This window comes from Rana temporaria, chromosome 7, assembly GCF_905171775.1.
Source record: "Rana temporaria chromosome 7, aRanTem1.1, whole genome shotgun sequence".
Classification (NCBI taxonomy): Eukaryota; Metazoa; Chordata; class Amphibia; order Anura; family Ranidae; genus Rana; species Rana temporaria.
In genome coordinates this window covers 13,794,483-13,817,108 of record NC_053495.1, presented here as the reverse complement: position 1 = coordinate 13,817,108, position 22,626 = coordinate 13,794,483, and the positions used below count along the sequence as shown (strand labels likewise).

The 22,626-nt window shown below is 44.8% G+C and overlaps 1 protein-coding gene across 1 annotated transcript in view; it reads right to left on the bottom strand.

Annotated features, from left to right (window-relative positions):
* PRKAR2A (protein kinase cAMP-dependent type II regulatory subunit alpha) overlaps window positions 1-22,626 on the bottom strand; it is a 66,132-nt gene that overhangs the window by 5,751 nt on the left and 37,755 nt on the right. Inside the window, exons 3-6 of the mRNA XM_040358937.1 lie at window positions 19,200-19,252; window positions 16,390-16,473; window positions 13,589-13,695; window positions 5,262-5,415 (exon numbers count right to left, since the gene is read on the bottom strand). Of these exons, the coding sequence (XP_040214871.1) occupies window positions 5,262-5,415; window positions 13,589-13,695; window positions 16,390-16,473; window positions 19,200-19,252 (398 nt within the window). The remainder of the gene's footprint in view (window positions 1-5,261; window positions 5,416-13,588; window positions 13,696-16,389; window positions 16,474-19,199; window positions 19,253-22,626) is intronic.

Sequence of the window (22,626 nt, the reverse complement as noted above, 5' to 3'; positions counted from 1 at the left end):
AGTATGGGCTGCAGGAAAGAAATTCACATGATTCCCCCATCAACACAGACAGTGCCTTTGAGGCGAATTACCAAAATGTCCGTCAGGAGGAAATTTTGGAGCACTCCAATTGGTCTGCACCGTCACATGGGCAGAACCAACCAATCAGCAGCCACATAGCCTGCCCCATCAGCTGTATAGCAGACATGAGACTGGAGAGAGGATTTCTAAGCCCCGGGCTCCTGACACTGATATACCAGGGCTTAGAACGGGAGATTGCGCATTTTTTTACTTCACTAAAAATGCATGCACAGCGTTTTCCATGTATTCCAATGGCTCTAGTTCACACCATGCAGTCAGTTTACGGTGCAGAAACTAGCCCTATAGTATAATTAAAGGCAAAAAAAAAAAAAAAAAAAACTTTTCCCCCAGATAGGGTGGAGAGTTAGAACACCTATTAGGTCCCCCTTAGGGAGATTCGCCCCCTCTATTTCTCCTGATCATTGAACGAAAATAGAAACAGAGGTCACATAAATCCCACTTCTCCAGCCGTACTCTATCCAAAACCTATAGTTCTACTTTAATAACATTACCTTTTTTGTTTTTAAATTATGCTGCCCTAAGATGCATGGTACTTTGGCACTGCAGCACACAAATGTAATGTAATGTCTTCCATTAATAAGCACATAAAGCAAATTGCAAGATAACAACTAGGTGGCGCTGTTTTACCATACATTTCCAATGACTTCCACTTCGCACTATGGGCAAAATGTTTTTTTTATTTTGGAGTAAGGGAGCACTACAACCCGTCCGTGTCCCATTGGAGAGATTTTTCTACTTCCTGTCATTGCCAAAACAGGAAGTGAGAGAATATCCCTACAAATTAAAGGCATCCCCCCCCCCCCCAGGTCACCATATTGAGTGTCCGCATTGGAAGATTTCCCCCGTCTTACTTTTCTGGGGACAACCCAAAACTTGGGATTTTTTTTAGTTTCAATGATCATGGCAAACAGGACAATTAGAGGGTGAATTTCCCAAAATATCTCCCACAGACAGCAATAAAAACCAACAGGTGTTCTAATCCCTCTCCACTCTTTCCAAAACGTTAAAAAAAACTCCCTAAAAACAAAATTTTCTAACATTACATCCAGCATACCAACGACATTTACAGTATGCAGGTCTTTTTTTTTCCCGCCATACATACCGTTATATTGCGATTTTCTCCCCGGCCTCCGATTCCCGCGGGACTGAGCGTTCCTTTCCCTGGGTTAGATGATTGACGTCTGGTGAAACATTTCCCATGTCGCACAAGGCGCGTCACTAGATTTCCGTAAATAGCCGAGCTGCAAGTCGGCGCTATACGGCAGGCGCCGTATATCACCGACTCGCAGCTCGGCTATTAACGGAAATCTGGTGACGCGCCTTGTGCGACATGGGAACTGTTTCACCAGACGTCAATCATCTAACCCAGGGATAGGAACGCCCAGTCCGGCGGGAATCAGAACCCAGAAGCCGGGGAGAAAATCACAATATAACGGTATGTACGGCGAAAAAAAAAGAAGAAGACCTTCATACTGTTAATGTCGTTAGTATGATGGATGTAATGTTAGAATTTTTTTATTAGGGTGAACCCCCGCTTTAAGGCAAAAAGTGAATTTTTTGCACCGGAACCTGCAAATCATTGCACACATTGCCAGTGGATGATGAGTGCAATGTCAGGCTCCTGCAGATTCTTCCACTAGCTCTCTGCTCATACCTCTGCACAGGCTTGTGTTCCTGCAGCAGGACGGAGTCTTCCTGTCCCAATCCTGGAACATAATCGAGAACCTAGTCAGCCATTCATAGGAGGCCTTGTATTTTATGAATGAATACAATGCTTCCTATTATTGGCTTTAGGGGAGATCGTGACATCATTTAAGGCTTCCTATGAATGGCTGACTCAAGGGGGGGGGGGTGCTCCTATGACAGACTGCATCATGTATCGTTATATATTGCCAATTTACATGTTAATTCTACATTCACATCAGTCCCTGCCCTCAAGAAGTTTATAATCCAAGTCCGTAAAACCCAGAGAGATGGTTGTGTGTTAAAATCCCAGTAGACCAGCCGTTTTTGAAATACTCAGACCAGGCCATTTGGCACCAACAACCATGCCACGTTCAAAGTCACTTAAAGTGGTTCTATAGTCCATTTTGGTACTTTTACCTACAAGTATGCCTATAAGTAAAAAAATAATATCTCCTAAAACTTTACGGTTTAGGACATATTCCCCTCACAATGAGCCGCTGACGGCGGCGCACAGGGGATTCTCAGCTGAAGGCCCGGCAGACGCCGGACCTTGCCGGAAAGAAGTGACGACATCACGGCTCCAGCCACTCACAGCACTGGAGCCGCGATACCCAGAAGACACGCCGAGGCAACATGTCATCTCCCTCGGCGTGGACCAGGTGAGTTACTGACGCCTCGTTCTAAGGCAAGTATTGCATAATGAGCTAGTATGCGGTGCATACTAGCTCATTATGCCTTCTGCCTTACAGGTGACCAAAAAAAAAAAAAGTTTGGGACTATACAACCGCTTTAAATCCCCTTTTTTCCCCATTCTGATGCTCTGTTTGTACTTCAAATCGTCTTAACCATGTCTAGATGCACCGAGTTACTGTCATGCGATTGCTAATCAGCCACTTTGTGTTACCAAACAATTGAATAGGCCGGCGATAAGGCAGCTGGTGAGTATGTGTGCAAACCATTTTGTGGGTTCATTGTAGCCAAATCGAAATAGGGATTATTCCTTTTCATTAGGTTAAAAGAGTTGTAAAGGAAAATGTTTTTTCACCTCAATGCAATCTATGCATTAAGGTGAAAAAACATCTGATGCTGCCCCCCCCCCCCCCCCCCCGTTATACTTACCTGACCCCTCGAAAGTCCCATGCGGTCCCGATATCCTCTTCGCCGCTCAGCCTGGCCGCTGATTGGCTAGAGCGGATGGATTGAGAGCAGCGCAGCCATTGGCTGGCGCTGCTGTCAACCACATCCAGTGACGCGGCGCGCCGAGGTGCGGGGCCGAGTGATACAGTAAGCGGCTATAGCGCGCCCGCAATTAGTTACCACCATGCGAGCTCTCGCATGACTGTGGTGACCAATTGCGGGGAGGACCAGAGACAGCCGCCGAGGGACCCCAGAAGACGTGGATCGGGGGCACTCTATGCAAAACGAACTGCACAGTGGAGGCAAGTATAACATGTTTGTTATTTAAAAAAAAAAAATTCCTTTAGTGACCCTTTAAAATACTATGTACAAAAAAAAAAAATCTATGACAAAAGCAGTAATAATTTAAGCAAAGCAGCCAAAACACAAAAACGTATTGAAATGAATCTGCTGCAGTTACATAGGAAGCCAACAAAGGGGGTCCAACACGCAGATAGAGGAGGCCCTTAGATGAGGTTATGGAACAAGCAGAACTGAAATGTAAACAGCGCGCCGGCGATAATCCGCACTGGAATATAAGGAAACACATCAGGAAGTGAACTTTTGTTTATTTGCTAATCCCTTACATTCATCTTGTGTCCAGGACAGACCCAATCATTAAACAGGAAGTTAAACCATCACTATGATGAAAGCAGCTCTGTATATAGAAGAGTCACACACACCACTCTCACTGGACAGAGCTTCACTTAACCAATTCACTGCTGGAACAAAACTGAGCAGAAAACCAACTCTTTCCTAAATCTGTGGTTCTTCATCCATCTGGGAGTCTGACATTCCAGGGCCTGGACTCCGTCACACAGTGCATGGTCCTGCCTCCGGTTTACTCCGTGGGCTGCTAGCAGGCAATAGCTATACTATATTATACACAAACTAGTGTGCCCCCCCCCCCCCGCCTAAGTAACTCTACCCCATCAGTTTACAGAGACCATACTTTCACTGCAAGCCTTAATTCAATATTCAGCTAGGCTTGCGACAGCTTGGTATAAAGAGATTAAGCAATTCTATCAACTCCTTCCCACCCAGACCGGTCTGGTTACTTGATCACCGATCCTTTATGCTCCACGGGTGTACAATGTGATTGGCTGTCACAGTGGTCACATGATAGGGAGTCAGCCCTGCTGGCTACCAACCATTGGGGAATGAGAACCATCAGTGACAGTTCTGCCTCTGTGCTGGGAGCGCACATTAAACACGCTTTTGGCACATAACCTCAGTTGCCCCCATTATATTATGTGCCCCGCTTATATGGGCATTAAAATCCACCATTTTGCTGTCACACACACAGCCATAACAGGTTAAGGCAGTGGTCTGCAAACCATTTAAATAACCTTTTCCGGCCGACGGGGCACAAGGCCGCCCACCGACCCCCCAATGACAGGGGCGCTTGGCCGCCCACCGACCCCCCAATGACAGGGGCGCTTGGCCGCCCACCGACCCCCCAATGACAGGGGCGCTTGGCCGCCCACCGACCCCCCAATGACAGGGGCGCTTGGCCGCCCACCGACCCCCCAATGACAGGGGCGCTTGGCCGCCCACCGACCCCCCAATGACAGGGGCACTAGGCCGCCCACCGACCCCCAATGACGGGGGCACTAGGCCGACCGCCAATGACGGGGCACTAGGCCGCCCACCGACCCCCAATGACAGGGGCGCTAGGACGCCCACTAATCCTAAATGTTGCGATGCATACTCCTCTCTAATGCCAGGAAAGAAGTTTCACTCCTGCTGGTCACAGCCCGGCCCTCCTAAAGACTGAAGGACCATAAACTCGCCCTTTGTTTAGAATGTTCGGAGACCAATGGGTTAAAAGTAACCCTGTCAATTGTCTAAAAACCGCAAATGAAAGCATCCCTTGCAACTGACAAGGCAGCGTACGCACGTTACGGGTGTCCTACATGACTCTTCAAACTACTGGAAGTGATGGATGCCTGTGATCAGGGGGCCAACTATCTTTTCCCGGTTCTTGCAGCTGGCCCCCTGATGTGTCATGTGCATCATCAGGATGCCAGGAGCAAGAACCCAGAAGAGAAAGCATTCCCCTGATGTAGCAAAGATCATGGAAGCAGGACAATGCTGAATTGGCTGTATATGTATGCATTATGAGGATAACCAAGCAAAAAAAAAAAAAAAGGTAAGAGGGGATAAAACAAACATTGGGGGGGGGGGGGGGTTTAAGCAAACTAATGGGTGTTTTTTTATATTTCTGCGCAGGAGTTTACTTCTAAGCTGGTGTGGATGGTTGCATTGAATAGAACATCCTTCTGCATTACAATTAGTGAGATTTATAATCTACTCACCAACCCCCAAAGTGCTCCTTCTGATGTGGCCACGATGGTCGCAGCCCTTGGAGTGTTGTACATCAAAGCGAGCTCGCCAAAACTGCCGTGATTATTGTACGCGCCCACGCAGCAAGACTGTCCATCTCTAGATACGAAAATGTCATACTGCCCCCTGGAAGAAAAATTAAACAGACGGCTGTTTACTGGTGACATTTTAAAATACACGTGGACTAGAATGCTAAACACACACACACACACACACACAATCCGCAGAGATCCAAGTAAGCAGTAAAAGATCAAATGACAATCAGGAGACTTTGGTAATGTGATGAGTTTTAGGAGGCGTAGTGCATTTTTAGAGACCCCCCCCAATAAAGACGTGTTTGGGCTGCTAAACAATCAAAACCCCACAGATATTCCATACACAAGACAGATCCTCAAATCAATGTTTCTGTGCCTACGTGGAAAATGAAAGCTGGCTTTAGCCTTGCTATACAAGGGAGTTGATGTATACTGAGCACCCACCTTTTACCAAATCTCAACCACTTAATCCTTAGAGTACATAAATGCAAAACGCTGTGCTAAAACATTGAGAAATACGATTGCTTACTTTAGAGTTTGCATTTGCAAGGCCGAGGAATCTGGAGAGCAATGGGTTTAAAAAGTGCAACTAGAGCAAAAAAATTAATAAAAAAATCTTATTTTGTATTTGATATGGTTAGAGCCCATATGTCAAACACAAGGCCCACCGGGCCTTTCCATATGGCCCTTGCACCCAGTTTTGCAGTAGGAACGTGGTGGAACTCCATTGCGCCACCTCCAGCTCTCATCCTCTGCTGCCCGCTGTCACTGGTAAACACAGAAACCATCTGTGTTTAGAAGGGACAGCTTTGCTTTCAGTGACTCCCGGAGGTAACAGATCCTTGCACCTATGAACAGCGGGGACAAAACGAGAGAGAAGAAGAATCTCCCAGCAGGGCAACGCAGAGCTGCCTACACAGGGAGGTACTAAAAGCCGGGCCAGATAGGAAAAAGTAGAGATCAGAGGAAGCATTGTGAAAGGGGGAGGGGGATTAGGGTTGCGCACTCTCTGGGCACTGCACTCTGTACGGCGCGCACACCTCCGGGCACTGCACTCTGCACGGCGCGCACACCTCCGGGCACTGCACTCTGCACGGCGCGCACACCTCCGGGCACTGCACTCTGCACGGCGCGCACACCTCCGGGCACTGCACTCGGCGCGCACACCTGAACCCTACACTGCACGGCGCGCACACCTGAACCCTACACTGTACGGCACGCACACCTCCGGGCACAGCACTCGGCACGCACACCTGAACTGTACGGCACGCACACCTCCGGGCAGTGCGCTCGGCGCGCACACCTCCGGGCAGTGCGCTCGGCGCGCACACCTGAACCCTACACTGTACGGCGCGCACACGCACACCTCTGGGCACTGCACGACGCGCACACCTCCGGGCACTGCACGACGCGCACCCCTCAGGGCACTGCACTCTGCACGACAACTCCAGGGACTGCACTCTGCACGACGCGCACACCTCCGGGCACTGGACTCTGCACGTCAGACATTCCTGAACCATACACTTTGCACGGCGTGCACACCTCTGGGCACTGCACTCTGTACAGCGCGCACACCTGAACCCTACACTCTGTACATAATGCACCCCAGATACAACCTGCCCTTTGAAAGCAGCAATAATGCAGCCCACAATAAAATGGAGTTTGACACCCCTGGGTTAGAGCCTCAGATTAGGATTGTTCACACCAGGTGTGGTGCAAGAACTTTTCCTGCACAAACACGTATTGACTTCTGCAGACGCATGCAGGTACCATTAGATCTCAATGGCAACCTTACACATCTGTCGTTCACAGCCACCAAAACACATTGCACCTTTTCGGCCTGTTTTACATGCATGGGACAGCCCCTTAAATTTATTGGGCTGCCCTAAAACGCGACATGCAGGAAAAATAAAAAAAGTGTGCATGCTCAGCCGCACCTTCTGGTGTGAACGAGCCCTCAAAAGGTTTCTATTACAGTCCGTGTTCCTATTGGGATTCCTCTACTTCCAAGTTGGGGAGAGAGTAATGGGATAACTTTCCAAGGAAGAGACAGACAAAACGTTTTTGTGGCGGGGGAGGGACAGAACTTGATAATTTTATTGCTGTCTGTGCCTTCCCGACTCATTCCGGACCCCTCCACTCATTTCCTGTCTTGTCACAGATGGCTGGAGTTAGGCTTTTTAGCCATCGAGGCATGTCAAGGGTATTTCTAGAAGTGGTCTGCCATATCTAGCCTTGGTGCTCTGTAGTTTCCTACCTAGCAACTACAGACCACCAAGGCTCTGAGGAAAGGGGTACGCCCCTGAAACGCGTCAGCCATACCACCGGTCAGATACTGCTTGATCCGTGTTGTCACCGTGTTCTTCTGGCGTTGCTCTGTACCAGTTGTACGGTTTGTCAAAGCGCGTTTTACAACTCATTTTGTGAGTATAACCATTGTGTTCATATATGTAATAAAACCCTTTTATACGGTTTCACACTAGGTCGGTGCGCCCTTCTTTCTTTCCTCTTTTTTAGCCTTATGAATTCCCATGATTCTGAGGAGGGCTGCAAACCGTTGAACATACCCTGTAATTGGACCACGTTACCCTATAGCAGGAAATACCAGAGCGCAGGAGAATTTTCTGTTTGCGCTAGTTCACACCATGCAGTCAGTTTCTGGTGCAGAAATGGACTGCACTGGTGTGAACTAGAGCCATTGGAATACATGGAAAACACTGTGCATGCAATTTTAGTGCAGAAAAAAATGCACACGGAACTGCGTCTGGTGCGAACTGGCCCAAAAAAAAAAAAAAAAACACCCTCTAGGTAGAAATCTTATGGTAGTTAAAAAAGAAAATACTATGTTTTGCAGAAACAGACTCTGGATACTAGATTTGTTGTAGTTTGTAAAGAAGTCCACCATACAGTACAGACCAAAAGTTTGGACACACCTTCTCATTCAAAGAGTTTTCTTTATTTTCATGAGTATGAAAATTGTAGATTCACACTGAAGGCATCAAAACTATGAATGAACACATGTGGAATTATACATAACAAAAAAGTGTGAAACAACTGAAAATATATTTCATATTCTAGGTTCTTCCACCTTTTGCAGCAGACACATCTCTAGGACTGGTAAGAGGAGACTGTGTGAATCAGGCCTTCATGGTAGAATATCTGCTAGGAAACCACTGCTAAAGAAAGGCAACAAGCAGAAGAGACTTGTTTGGGCTAAAGAACACAAGGGATGGACATTAGACCAGTGGAAATCTGTGCTTTGGTCTGATGAGTCCAAACTTGAGATCTTTGGTTCCAACCCCCGTGTCTTTGTGCGACGCAGAAAAGGTGAACGGATGGACTCTACATGCCTGGTTCCCACTGTGAAGCATGGCGGAGGAGGTGTGATGGTGTGGGGGTGCTTTGCTGGTGACACTGTTGGGGATTTATTCAAAATTGAAGGCATACTGAACCAGCATGGCTACCACAGCATCTTGCAGCGCCATGCTATTCCATCCGGTTTGCGTTTAGTTGGGCCATCATTTATTTTTCAACAGGACAATGACCCCAAACACACCTCCAGGCTGTGTAAGGGCTATTTGACCAAGAAGGAGAGTGATGGGGTGCTGCGCCAGGTGACTACCTCTTGAAGCTCATCAAGAGAATGCCAAGAGTGTGCCAAGCAGTAATCAAAGCAAAAGGTGGCTACTTTGAAGAACCTAGAATATGAAATAGATTTTCAGTTGTTTCACACTTGTTTGTTATGTATAATTCCACACGTGTTATATTCATAGTTTTGAAGCCTTCAGTGTGAATCTACAATTTTCATAGTCATGAAAATAAAGAAAACTCTTTGAATGAGAAGGTGTGTCCAAACTTTTGGTCTGTACTGTATATTAAATAAAAGCACTGCAGAGGATGGAGAAAGAATCTACTCTTAACCTCCTGGACCGCTATTCACTAATCTAAGAGCTGGGAAAACTTCACTCTAACCCACAAATACCTTTTGAGCCAATGAACCCCATTCCAACAACCCAACAGCACCAGATGATTGTAGCAATAGATCGGTAGCAGTTAGAAGAGTTCTTAGAACTCCTGATCCAACAACAGAGCCCTCAGACAGAAATGTAGGTTACAATGTTACATTGACCCCCTGTGATGCTTTTATTTAACATTTTGTGTCATTCTTCTTTAAGCTGGGATAAGGGTGTGCACAGTTCATGACACAACCATGTGGAATGTTGTACTATGCTGTGAAACAATGTATACATTTTAGACCGGCAGTATGAAGGGACAAGCAATTCATTGGCTTTCATGCATCTTAGCACAGGGTTTACTTCCTCTTTAATGTCACATGAAGCGTGGTACTAGCATTTAGAACCATAGGATTCTTTTTTTTTTTTTTTTTTACAATTAGAACAGTACACATACGGACATAGAATAAGTTGGATTTGCCTTTTTTTCTTCTTTACATTGGTGAATGGAAGGCCTCATGCACACTGAACGTTATGAACACACCAGTAGCTTTGCAGCAGGTGACTTTTTCGACATTTTTGCAATAGTGTTTTTCCCCCTTTTTTTTTTTTTAATGGATCAAAAACATTATAAAAACGCAGATAAGCCACGTTTTTGAGCATTTGACGTTGGAGCGTTTTTTTACAGCTGAAAAACAGCTAAAAGAATAAAATAAAAAAACTCGAACAGACTCGTTGGGTTTTTTTTTTTTTTTTTTTTACAGTCAAAAAAACACCCCCAGCCCAAAAAAAAATGATAACAGCCTATGTGTGCATGGACACACAGGATAATATGCTGGAGAGTGACTGTAAAAAAAGCCAAAAAAACACAGCAGCTGTAAAAATGCCCCAAAACATCCAGTGTGCATGAGGCCTTACTCTATATCCCTGGTGCCCAATATATGACTGGCTGGTCATCTGCGGGCTGTTGGGCAGCAAATAAGCTGCAGAATGGCAGCAGTGTGTTGGGCGCTGAAACAAGCTGGTTATCTCCACCCAGAGTACAAGTCCCAGCCCGGGGAGAGGGAGCGTGCAGGAGCCTGGGGGGGGGGTGTTCTACCGACGCCAATGCCGGGAGGGGGGGGGTGTTCTACCGACGCCAATGCCGGGGGGGGGGGGGTTCTACCGACGCCAATGCCGGGGGGGGGGTGTGGGTTCTACCAACGCCAATGCCGGGAGGGGGGGGAGAGAGTGGGTAACCGCTCAAAGAGAACCAGGTAATCTGATTCCTGTGGTCCGAGCCAAGGGTGCAGGCAGTGCAATCAAAATGCAGGTTAGGATGAAGGAAAAAAGCTGGGACAGCCGCACTCCAAAAAAACTCCTCCTTTAATTAAAAATCACAAAATACATGCCACAGCAAAAAACAGCACAATGCCGGGAGGGGGGGGGGGGGGGGGTGTTCTACCGACGCCAAAGCCGGGGGGGGGGGGGGGGGGGGGGGGGGTGTTCTCCCAACGCTGGGGGGGGGGTGTTCTCCCAACGCCAATGCTGGGAAGGGGATTCTCCCGACGCCAATGCCGGGGGTTGTTCCTGCCACTGACGCCAATGCCACAGGCCCAAAATCTATGGCCACTAAAGGGCATTATAGCCATTTTATTTTGACAGGGTTGCCTAAATTGACACAATGGGTCCCAATGCAATGATATCACACGGCCGATGAAGGGCTCCTGCATGGACCCGAAATGTTGCACTCGTCTACTGTGATGTAATCACTATGAATGAAAGCTTTGCTGGAAACTACGTACATCAATTAATGCACAAATATGCACTGCTATTGCACAGCCCTCCAAGTGTAGGGAGCCACACTTGAGGACCACCATTCCTCTATATTATAGAGCTAAATTCTGCCATGTATATGAACAGCTCTTAGAAACCAATCAGCTTCCAGGTTTGTTTTTTTTCAAAGCTTAACTGAACAAACTGAAGTTAATAGCCGATTGGCTACCGTGAACACCTGCACCAGATTCTGCATTCTCCAGTTTTACTAAAATGACCCCATTGGCTTATTATAGCCAATGGGGTCATTTTAGTAAAACTGGAGAATGCAGAATCTGGTGCAGGTGTTCACGGTAGCCAATCGGCTATTAACTTCAGCTGCCTTAAGATATACAAGGAAAAAAAATAATGTTGTTTGTATCTGAAAGCAGCATTCCCGTACATGTACTCCAACCAGGAAACACAAGATAGAATATTGAGTGTTAATTTAGCAACATGCATCACATGCATTTCGCATACGTCCGGACACATCTATATTACAGACACAGTACAAGAAACTGAAGAAATATCCAAGCTTAAATAAAAGGGGGTGGGGCTGAGAGCTTCCTGTACAAGTAAAGGGGGCGGGTCTCCTCAGAGCAGATGATCATTAATCTCCAGCTGCACAAAGCCTTAAATTACTAGTTTTCCGACTCGATTCGCCACAATACAATATAATGACAATCTGCGAGTGTTTGCTGCAATGACTGAAGCGGCTCAGTGCAAACAAACGTCAATGCTACTTCTGCAGTGTGCAATTTCTTGGATACAAACATGCAGATTATATGCAGAGATCCAATCGCTATATAAAAGGATGTTTTTTGCTGGCCGAGCTTAGAGAAGATCAAACCAGAACAAAGAATTCTCTTCAGTAGGAATACAATTTTACAGGGTTCCCCAAACACTGGACCTGAATAGGTCATAAAGAAGATTTCCATTGATAAAGCTACATGCAATAGGACATTTTCCAGATCTCGGGGCCAGCAGGAACCAGAACATATCTGGTAATGTTAGATCGACCATGGGTTCCCTAGGTCAGTGATGGTGAACCTTGGCACCCCAGATGTTTTGGAACTGCATTTCCCATGATGCTCATGCACACTGCAGTGTAGTTGAGCATCATGGGAAATGTAGTTCCAAAACATCTGCGGTGCCAAGGTTCGCCATCACTGCCCTAGGTGAATACAGCGACTTCAAATGTGGCCCAATACCACACCTGTTCAAAGTATAAGACCCCTTTCACACTGGGGCAATTTTCAGGAGCTTTTGCCCTAGAAATGGCCTCTGCCAAGTGCCTGAAAACTGCCTCCTATTCACTGCGTCTTTTCACACTTGGGAAGTGCTCTTGCGGGATGTTACCAAAAGTCCTACAAGCAGCATCTTTGGGGCGGGTTGGCAGCGCTGGGTATTTAGCGCGGCCAAAATAGCCCTGCCCATTGCAATGAATTGGTTGCGCTTCCAAAGCACCTAAAAACTGGAGATTTTAACCTTTTTTGGGGGGTTAAAACCGCCCCACTAGCGGCTGAAAAAAAAAAATAAAATAAAAAGAGCAGCGCTTTAGCGCCAACGGCAGAAAGGGGTCCAACTATTTTTTTTTTTTTTTACTGGGTTGATTAGCAGACTTGATTGAAAATGCATATCTAAAGGGATGCAAGATGAGTTCTTTCATATAATGCTCAGAAACAAAATGGCTGATGGCGATGAAAGCTACTAGCTGTGAGAGGTGGGTTAATGACTGTATGGATCAGGAGGATAGGGGATTGATGATGATTAAAGTCAAATAGGAGATAAACATGGGCTTAAAGTGGAGTTCCACCCATTTTTTATGTTTGTCTGTGCTGCATGCTCTAATCTCATAGTGTTCAGAATGGACAATTTTTATTTAATTTGTTGCTTGTAAATACCTTTATTTTGTAGTCCTTCATTACTTCCTCCTCCTTATTTGCCTAGGCTATTTGCAAGGGTTTCTGGGATAGGCATCATGTTTCCCAGTAGTCCTTGCAAACCTGACTGAAACCTATTACATTGCTTGTGCACTGAGCATGTGCGAGATATGCAAAGCTGAAATCCAGGAAGTCGTACAGTCTGGCTTCATGATGCCCACACTTAAGATGGCCACGGTCTATTTCTAGATTATAAACTATTTAAATGCTGTAACAACCTAACAAAACGGACCTTAGTTTACAGACTAACTTTACTAGAATACATTAAGCTTGTGTATTACAGGGGTATTTATATTTAAAAAGTGAAATTGTGGGTGGAACTCCCCTTTAAGGGGAGAGAGAGAGAGAGAGAGAGAGAGAGAGAGAGAGAGAGAGAGAGAGAGAGAGAGAGAGAGAGAGAGAGAGAGAGAGAGAGAGAGAGAGAGAGAGAGAGAGAGAGAGAGAGAGAGAGAGAGAGAGAGAGAGAGAGAGAGAGAGAGAGAGAGAGACGATCCAATGCACAGCTGCCATCCTGTAGGAGTAAAGTTCTATAGGGTGGTCAACTAGAGGGGTTAAAATTACAAATGACATTTACCGCTCTATAACATAGAAATTATCCCCATCATCTCCCTGGTCAATGACATGTTCCTGAGGTTGTACTCTCCGTTCAAACATTGCATCAAGAACCTGAGAGAGTTGTTCCTAAAAAAAATAAAAAGATGGTTATACTTTATATAGGATGCCACGTGCGTTTATACAAATCATATCACAGGCTACAATCACACAGACGTCTACATTTCAAAGTTTAGCTGTGTTTAGAAGACTTTTCTAAAAGCAGCTGGACTCACACAATGCAAATCAAACATGTTATTCATACAGAACAATTAGCTGCCTAAGGATGCCCACCCAGGATCACCATGTTTGCCATCAGTAATGCCTGCCAATGCCTCACCAGTGCTGCTCATCTGTGTTGCCCAAAGCCCCCCCCCCCCCTGCCATCAGTGCATGCTATAAATTCTGCAGGGTGCCCAAACTTTTGCAGATGCCATTTTTGTGTTTTCTGTAATTTTGAAAGTGTAAATGATGGAAATAAAATCTAACTTTTATAACCATATTATAAGAATGTCTAATCTGTAATTTGATGCCTTTTGGAGATTTTTCCATCTTTCCTTGGCTTCGTTATGCACATTAATACAAATTTTTACCTGGGGTGCCCAAACTTTGATCCCCACTGTAAGTTCCACTATAACAATTTGCTTTTTGGTTTAATACCACTTTAAGCACAACTCAGCCTTTGTGCTAAATTATTCTTGCAATTAACTTGTCCCACCTGTTTCTTCCAACACCTTCGAGCAACATACTTTAGTGTCAATTTATGCCATATTGCTGAAACATCTTCATAAATTATAGAAAAAGATTTGCCCATAAAAAATAAAAAAAAGGCAAATCAAGCAGGTTTTAATTAAAACAGCAATGTGGCAACTGCAGTAAGCCATGGCAACCAAATTCCAGTCTCTGAAATCATACTGGGCAAGGTGAACTCCAGTTACCAGTAAATGCATTAAGGGCTCGTGTACACAGACATACCATTTCCTGTGTGCAGATCCAGATTTTATTCATTTTGGCATGAGAGAGTATTGTATCTTTACTTAGAATAATCATTAAAATGCTCTATTTAATGTTCACATAACAAGGATGGGAGCTACAGTGAGCACAGGCTGCTCTGGAACCGAGGCCTCAATTACAAACATGTGTCTTATTACCCCCCCATCCCTCCCCACATCTGGATGTACACATTCCTGCTGAGGCCTGGCAGACAGAAAAAAAATGATCAAATTATAGTCCATGAATGGACAACGTCCTAACATGTTGTGTAACTGTTCTGTTCTTCAAACTTTACATTTATCTAAGAATTCTCAATTTACAGCAATTACAGCTTTGCAGACCTTTGGCAGACTAGCTATTCAATTTTGAAGATTTCAACCCACATAGGGCAGATTAGGATTAAGAGATCCTGTTGGCTGAAGAATTGATGACAATATCTCCAAGAGGATTTTGCATGCTTGGAAGTATGCATTAGGAAAGTCATCCTTTGCCAACTCCTGAATGCTGCCAAATCTTTTACCACCCTGAAAAGACCCCCCTCTTCTTCCTCCTCTCCTTGTGGTCAGATTGAGTAGAAGATACCAGGCAAACAGTGGACTTCATTCTCGACTCCAAAAACAAGACACGACACCTACTGAACAACATGAATTTACTGAATCAATTTCATATATCCAGGAGATACTTCTCCATTGCTCCAACATAAGAGAGAGACTGCACAACTGCCCTAGTGTATCCGTATGATGGGCGTGACTTGATAAAGGAGGCCATGCCTCCGAAACTCGTCATCTTGGCAACCAATGGAAAAAGAGAATATGGACAGCCGCACTCCAGAAAACCTTGATGTTGTCTTTATTAAAAAGGAAAGCTGCACTACAAGTCACAGCACACATGGGAGTAAAACAGCCGACGCGTTTCGCACTATAAATTAGTGCTATGTAGCTATTAGTAGCTATGATTAAGCACTAATTTATAGTGTGAAACGCGTCGGCTGTTTTACTCCCGTGTTGTGTGCTGTGACTTGTAGTGCAGTTTTCCTTTTTTTTTTAAATAAAGACAACATCAAGGTTTTTTTGGAGTGCGGCTGTCCATATTTTCTTTTTCCATTTGTTGCCTTGTGCATTGCCAGCACCCTTGATCTCCTGAGACCATACTGATCATCCTAACACAAACCACCTGGAGCGGTAACTTTCTATCTTGGCAACCAAGATTTGAACCCGATCATGCAGCCTTTCCTTCTTGGTCTTTTAGTTACGTAGCGCAGTGCCAGCTGGACCGAACGCATGTGTACAAGGATCTGCGCGCCGAGGCATTTTTTTCAACTGCTCCTGAACTCTCCTCTGTGTTATTTTATCAGTACATGTACACAGGGACGTTTACAGACAGCTGAGGGGCTTTTTTTGGAACACAAAAAAAGAAATGTGTTCAGAAGCTAAGTTTAGAGGCATTTCAAGCGCCAAACGCTTTGAAACGCGGCTACTCGCATTTAGTCACGTTTTGTTTACAGGCGTTTCCGTCTTCGGCCATTTTGGGAAAAAAATAGTGGCACGCAAACGCGGCAAAACAGACATTTTAAACGTAGGTTACTATCTGTCTAGTTAAATCATTCAAGAGGGGTTGTAAACACGTCCCGTGTACATGAAGCCAAAACGTCCGTTTACCAGCAGCAGTGTACATAAAGCCTTACACACGTGCAACAAAAATCTGCGAGCACAATGAAAGAAGATGCCACAGAGAAACCCTGAGCGAGAGAGACAGACACACACACCTAAATAAAAAAATAAAAACACTTACCTGGTCAAGGTTTTTAAAGATTAGAATATCTTTGCAGGATTCCTGTAGCCTACATCTCTGCTCGTCTGTTTTCGGGTGAACTATCTAGAAGAAGAGGAGATGCATCATTAGCAGGTGTAAAATGAATGAAAAATTCTGGAATTTAAAAGCCATTTCTGTCCCAAGGGTGAGGCAGAGAGGTTTGTTGATGTATGATTTTGTGCAGCCTGACAAACCATATAAAAATGATCTTCGCTGTGCCTCTACATTAGGAATACAGCTATAACCCGTCTCCAGGGCTCTCATCCATTCCCACCCCATCTGGTCACCAACAAACACTATATGGCCAAAGCTTGTGGATCTCCATCCACTGAACCTACAGGAACTTGTAGGGACATCACATCTCAATAACACAACAGTTAATATTAATATTCCAGCCTCCACTCTTCTGCAAAAGCATTCCACAAGATTCTGGAGGATGTGGCATTCAGCTGAAAACAACATTTTTGAGGTCAGGTACCAACGTTGGCACAATTGGCATTTGAACTCATCCTAAAAAGTTAGGGGGGTCAGGGGACTCTGCCTATTACTTGAGTTCCTCCTCACCATACTGGGCAAACCACGAGGTCGATTTACTAAAACTGGAGTGCAAAAATCTGGTGCATTGTGCATGGTAGCCAGCCAGTTTCCAACTTCAGCGTGTTAAATTCTGCTTTGACCAAAAAAAAAAAAATGGGTTTCTATGCAGAGCGGCACCAGATTTTGCACTCTTCAGTTTTAGTAAATCAACCATTGGCCCCTTTCACACGGGACGGATCAGTAATGATCCACCCCGTGAACCTCCGCTTGCTCAGCGGGGATCGCTCCATTGATCCCCGCTGAGCTGGCGGATGACAGGGCGGTCCCCGCACATTGTGCAGGGACCGCCCTGTCTTTTCTCTGCTCTCCCCTATGGAGGAATCGGATAAACACGGACCATCTGTCCGCGTTCACCTGATCCGCCAGACGGATGGAAAAGTAGGTTTTTCCTCCGTCACACTTTGGCGGGTCGGAGCAGGTCGGATGTCAGCGGGCATGTCACCGCTGACATTCGCAGCTCCATAGAGGAGCACGGTGCGCCCGTTCAGGTCCACCTAAAAAACTGGCAGGCGGACCCGAACGGGCCGCCCGTGTGAAAGAGCCCTTAGTGTCTTTGTGGAACTGGGTTTGTGCACAGAGGCAAACAGGAGGGCCTTCCCCGCAAAAGGTTGTGTCTTCGTATGGAGTAGCATTACCGAACCCTTCAATGGAAACACCTGACCTCAATCTGTAGAGGAGATCACATTACTTGGGCCACACAATACATCTTCATATTGCAGGATTGCCAGATACATATCTAAGCTCCCCGATATCCGACAAGACAGACAAGCACTTCTTTGTATGAAGTGTGACTGAGCAGCCAGGAATGATTCTGCATTAATAAAGGTGGGAGGGAGACAATCTCTGCAGGAAGACAATAGGCTTTAGCAATGCAAAAGGCTACAGCTGCAATTATAAAAAGGTGCAAGGTACAGGGGGGGGGGGGGGGGGGGGGAAGAGCGCAGGGTTCAAAGCACATTTCATAAAAGTGTAGCAAACGTTCCTCCTGAACACACAATTGCTTATGTTAATAAGATCATTTCAAGTTGCATACACCCATCTAAACTCTGTTTCAAGATCAAGTCTAAGCCCAGGTTCACACTCAGATGCGGGAGTGAAGCCGTGCGAGTTCAGCTGAACTCGCATGATTTCACTCCCGCTGGCAGTCCTGATTTCGGCCGCGATTTAAGAGACATCTGTGCAGATTTCTGCACAGATGTCAATGTAAATCGCGGCCCGAAATCACAAAAAGTAGTACAGGAACTACATTTTGAAATCGGTGCAGCGCCGCACCGATTAGGACGGTGCCATTGCTGACAATCGCCGGCAAATGCCGCAGTTTTAAGATGCGATTTGACATGTGAAAACGAGTGGAACCTGTAACAGTTTCCTAAAGGTGATCTTCTCCAACACACAAGTAGTGACGTTTGGCAACGATATCTGGAATGGAGCAAAGCGGCCATTTAATTTTACTGCCTTTGGGTTTGCAGCATTTGATTTAAAGCATTTTGTTTTCCCATTCGGACTCTGGGGCACACTAAAGTAATAGTAGACAGCAATTATATCAATTCTCTTTTAGCAGTAATGTTAGTAGCCAGCAGTCCCTTTAAGCCACACCAATTCTAAGGCCGCATACACATTTTCTGTGAAGTAAAAAACGACGTTTTTGAAACTTCAATTTTCAAAGACGAAGTTGCCTACACACCATCGTTTTTCTCACAATGTTCTAGCAAAGCGAGGTTACGTTCACTACGTTTTTCCATTGAAGCTCGCTTCATAAGTAGCTTCTGGGCATGCGCGGATGAAAAAACGTCGTTTTAAACGACGTTTTTGCTACACACGGTCAATTTCTGTGAAGTAAAAGTTGACGTTTTGAAAAACGACACATAAAATTGAAGCATGCTTCAATTTTTTTTGGTCGTTTTTTAGAAGACATAAAACGACGATTTCCCCCACACACGGTCAATTAAAGTGACGTTTTTAAAAACGTCATTTTTTTTCATCACATAAAACGACCGTGTGTACGCGGCATTAGGCTCTTTGGCACACACACTCATTTCTGGTAGACTATCATAAGCTTTGTCCCGCTGTTCTAGGACAAGGAAAAAGAAAATAGAGAGCAAACCTACACAAAACATTCATTGTTTTTAGGTGTGAACGAAGTGTGATAAAGCCATAGGCTTGTGCTACATTATGAATAGATGTTCATTTACCCGAGGTTCCGTGTCGTCATCCTCCTCATCGGGATTAAAGGCTTCCGCACACACTAATAAAAAGAAAAATATACAGCACCTTTAATATCCAGCATTACCATAAAACACGTGAACATCCTAAAGGCATTCAAAATATTTATCCACTTCATCCTCTTTATTACTCTAGTTTAGGTTCAAAGTGTTTTACCAAAAGCTCTAAAGAATGAAAAAAGGAAAAGTTCAATACTCCATACTCACAAAATTAAAGGAGAAAAAAAAAAAAAAAAAAAAGAAGGAACCTAGAACAAAAAATGAACCCCAACATATTGTGTTCATATTATGCTTAATGCTTATGGAGAGAATGAAGTGTTAATTTTAAAAAGCAACTTCACTTTTGTTGGAAACCCCCCCCCCTCGTGTGATCTATGTACATTGCAGGGATTTTTAACAAAGTGTGTTGCAGATTGCGACCTTTTGTTATTCTGAAGAAATAGCCGTTTGTTGGTCTGTGTCCATGTGTAGAGTGAACCTGTATGGGACTAAATGTTATAATTCTCAATTAGCTGCTGCACCTGCAGGGCTCGACTGAGGAAAGAGGCATGGTCAGCATGAGGTTAGATGAAATATCCCTTTAGGGCTCTTTCACACAGGTGGCCCGTTCAGGTCTGCCTGACAATTTTTTAGGCGGACCTGAACGGGCGCTCCGTGCTCCTCTATGGTGACATGCCCGCTGACATCTGACCCGCTCCGATCCGCCAAGGTGTGACGGAGGAAAAACCTACCGTATTTTCCGGCGTATAGGACGACTTTTTACACCGGAATTTCACAGCCAAAATCCGGGAGTCGTCTTATACGCCGGGTATAGCAGCTGCTCGATCGATATCAACTGCCGGGTGCTCTGTACGGCTGCATGTATTGCGTATATGCGCGCTCAGCCAATCCCGATGCACTGTGTGATGACAGAGCATGCTAAGCCTGCTCGGATTGGATAACAACCTCTGCCAATCCGAGCAGGCTACATTTATGTAGCCTGCTCGGATTGGCAGAGGTCGTTACTCCAATCCGAGCAGGCTTAGCATTCTCTGTCATCAACACAGTGCATCGGGATTGGCTGAGTGCGCATATACACAATACATGCAGCCGTACAGAGCCCCCGGCAGCTGATATCGATCGAGCATAGGGATTGGCTGAGCGCGGCGCACATTTTAAAAACGACATACAGCTGTACAGAGCACCCGGCGGGCTGCGGCTTCATTACTTCCACACAAGGGGGTCGTCTAATACGGTGAGTAGACTACAAAACCACCGTTTTTAGCAGCATGTTGGGGGGTCGACTTATATGCCGGCAAATACGGTACTTTTCCATCCGTCGATCGGGTGAACACGGACAGACGGTCTGTGTTCATCCGATCCCCCCATAGGGGAGAGCGGAGAGAAGACAGGGAGGTCCCTGCACAGTGAAGGATTTCGAGGTTCTCTCTTCAGGACTTGGAATGTAATATCTTTGTTACCGATATTGTCTCATTGCAATTGCTGTTTATTTGGACGCCGGTTATCTTTTAAAAATCTCAATAAAAATGATTGAAATTAAAGTGTAACCAACAGCACAGCATCACTTATTATAAACATAAATTTTAATAAGTCGCTTGGCTTTAAAGTGGAATTCTTTGCAAAAAGAAATTGAAATTCTGCAGCTCTTCGCTTGGTTTAACAAAGCTGTTGAGTTTCTGAGTCCCCAAAGTAACAGTAATAGTATTGTTACCAGCTGAGCTTTGCTAATAGATGTGCTGATCGTCACGTCCTGTAAAAGGCCCAGCTGTTTACCACAAGTATTGGTGACAGGGACGGGACAAAACCACCAACACTGCTGTGACATTCGCTGGAGATCAAACAGCGTTGTCACCCCGGTAAAGGAAGTGGAAAATAAATATACTGGCAAGATCAAGAGGTAACAAATTGTTACAGGTTGACTCAAAGACTGCAGTGTTAAAGTCACTAAACCGACAAAAAAAAGAGCAAAAAAAAGAGCAAAAAAAAAAAAGTTTATTACATGTTGTTCATACTCACTCACTATGAGATTAGTTTTCTGTATTCTGAAAAAAACCTGGTTGATCCTGCAGATCTCTCCCACTTCTGTCCATGTCCCCAATAAAGCTAGGGATTTTGCAGAGCAGTGTTGGCAACTCTGCACATGCTCAGTTTTCAGTGAGTTTCTATGGTGAGCATTTCCTCCCTATCACATCTGAGCCTCCCATGTGACTATAGTCACACATGTTGGTGTATACACAGTGGGAAATGACAACCCACTCCCTCCTCCTTCATGCCCACTAACCAGTTAAACACATTGAAGGGTGGGATATTACATGTAGCTTGAGGGAGGCTTCACCTACCTCTTATTCCAAGACACAGGCTGGAGGGGTGTGACAGCCTGTGACTGGCATAAATCCTTCCACACCATGTTGTTGCTAAATTTATATAATATATATATACACATACACACACACACACACACACACACACATATACATATACATATACATACACACACATATACATATACATACATACACATACACACACATACATATTTCGAAATTAAATCTTTATTTGCATGCCAATTTAAAACAGATTATTAATCATTGTTGCTCCATTTCAAAAGGTTTTTTTTTTTTTTGCACATGACCAGCAGCCGATTGGAAAGCCCTTCTGCTTAGGTTTCCCTGCAGACAGGCTGGGAAAGAGCTGGGTCATGCGACAGCTCTATATTCATTAGGTAAAATGTACTTTGATGATTTTTCTTTATTAAAATAATTACAGTGCCATCATCTTTATACAGAAATAGAAGGGGCAATGTAAATTAAAGTGGAGTTCCACCCATAAATATAACATTACATCAGTAGTTTTAAAAAAATGTCATTAGTCCTTTAAGAAAAAAATAATAATTTTTAGATGCCTTCAAAGTGTTGTTGCTAGGCAGAATAGTTAATCTTCCCACTTCCTGCACCTAGGTGCTTAATGCTTCCTAACCTACACCGCACAGACTCCTGGGAAAGTAGTGGGTGTATTTTTCCAGGAGTCTGTGCACTCCCCAGTCTCAAAGAATCATGTGACTTGGACAGTACAGGTGCTGAAACCTGATCTGAAACCCAATACACTGCTTGTGCAGCACTGAGCATGTGCGAGATTTGCAAGGCTGAAATCCAGGAAGTCATACAGTCTGGCTTCATGATGCCCACACTTAAGATGGCCCCAGTCAATTTCTATTTTATAAAGTGTCTAAATGCTGTAACAACCCAACAAAACGGACCTTAGTTTACAGACTAACTTTACTAGAATACATTAAGCTTGTGTATTACAGGGGTATTTATATTTAAAAAGTGAAATTGTGGCCGGAACTCCGCTTTAAACCCTTTAAAGGGATACTAAAGGTTGCTTTTTTATTTTTTTA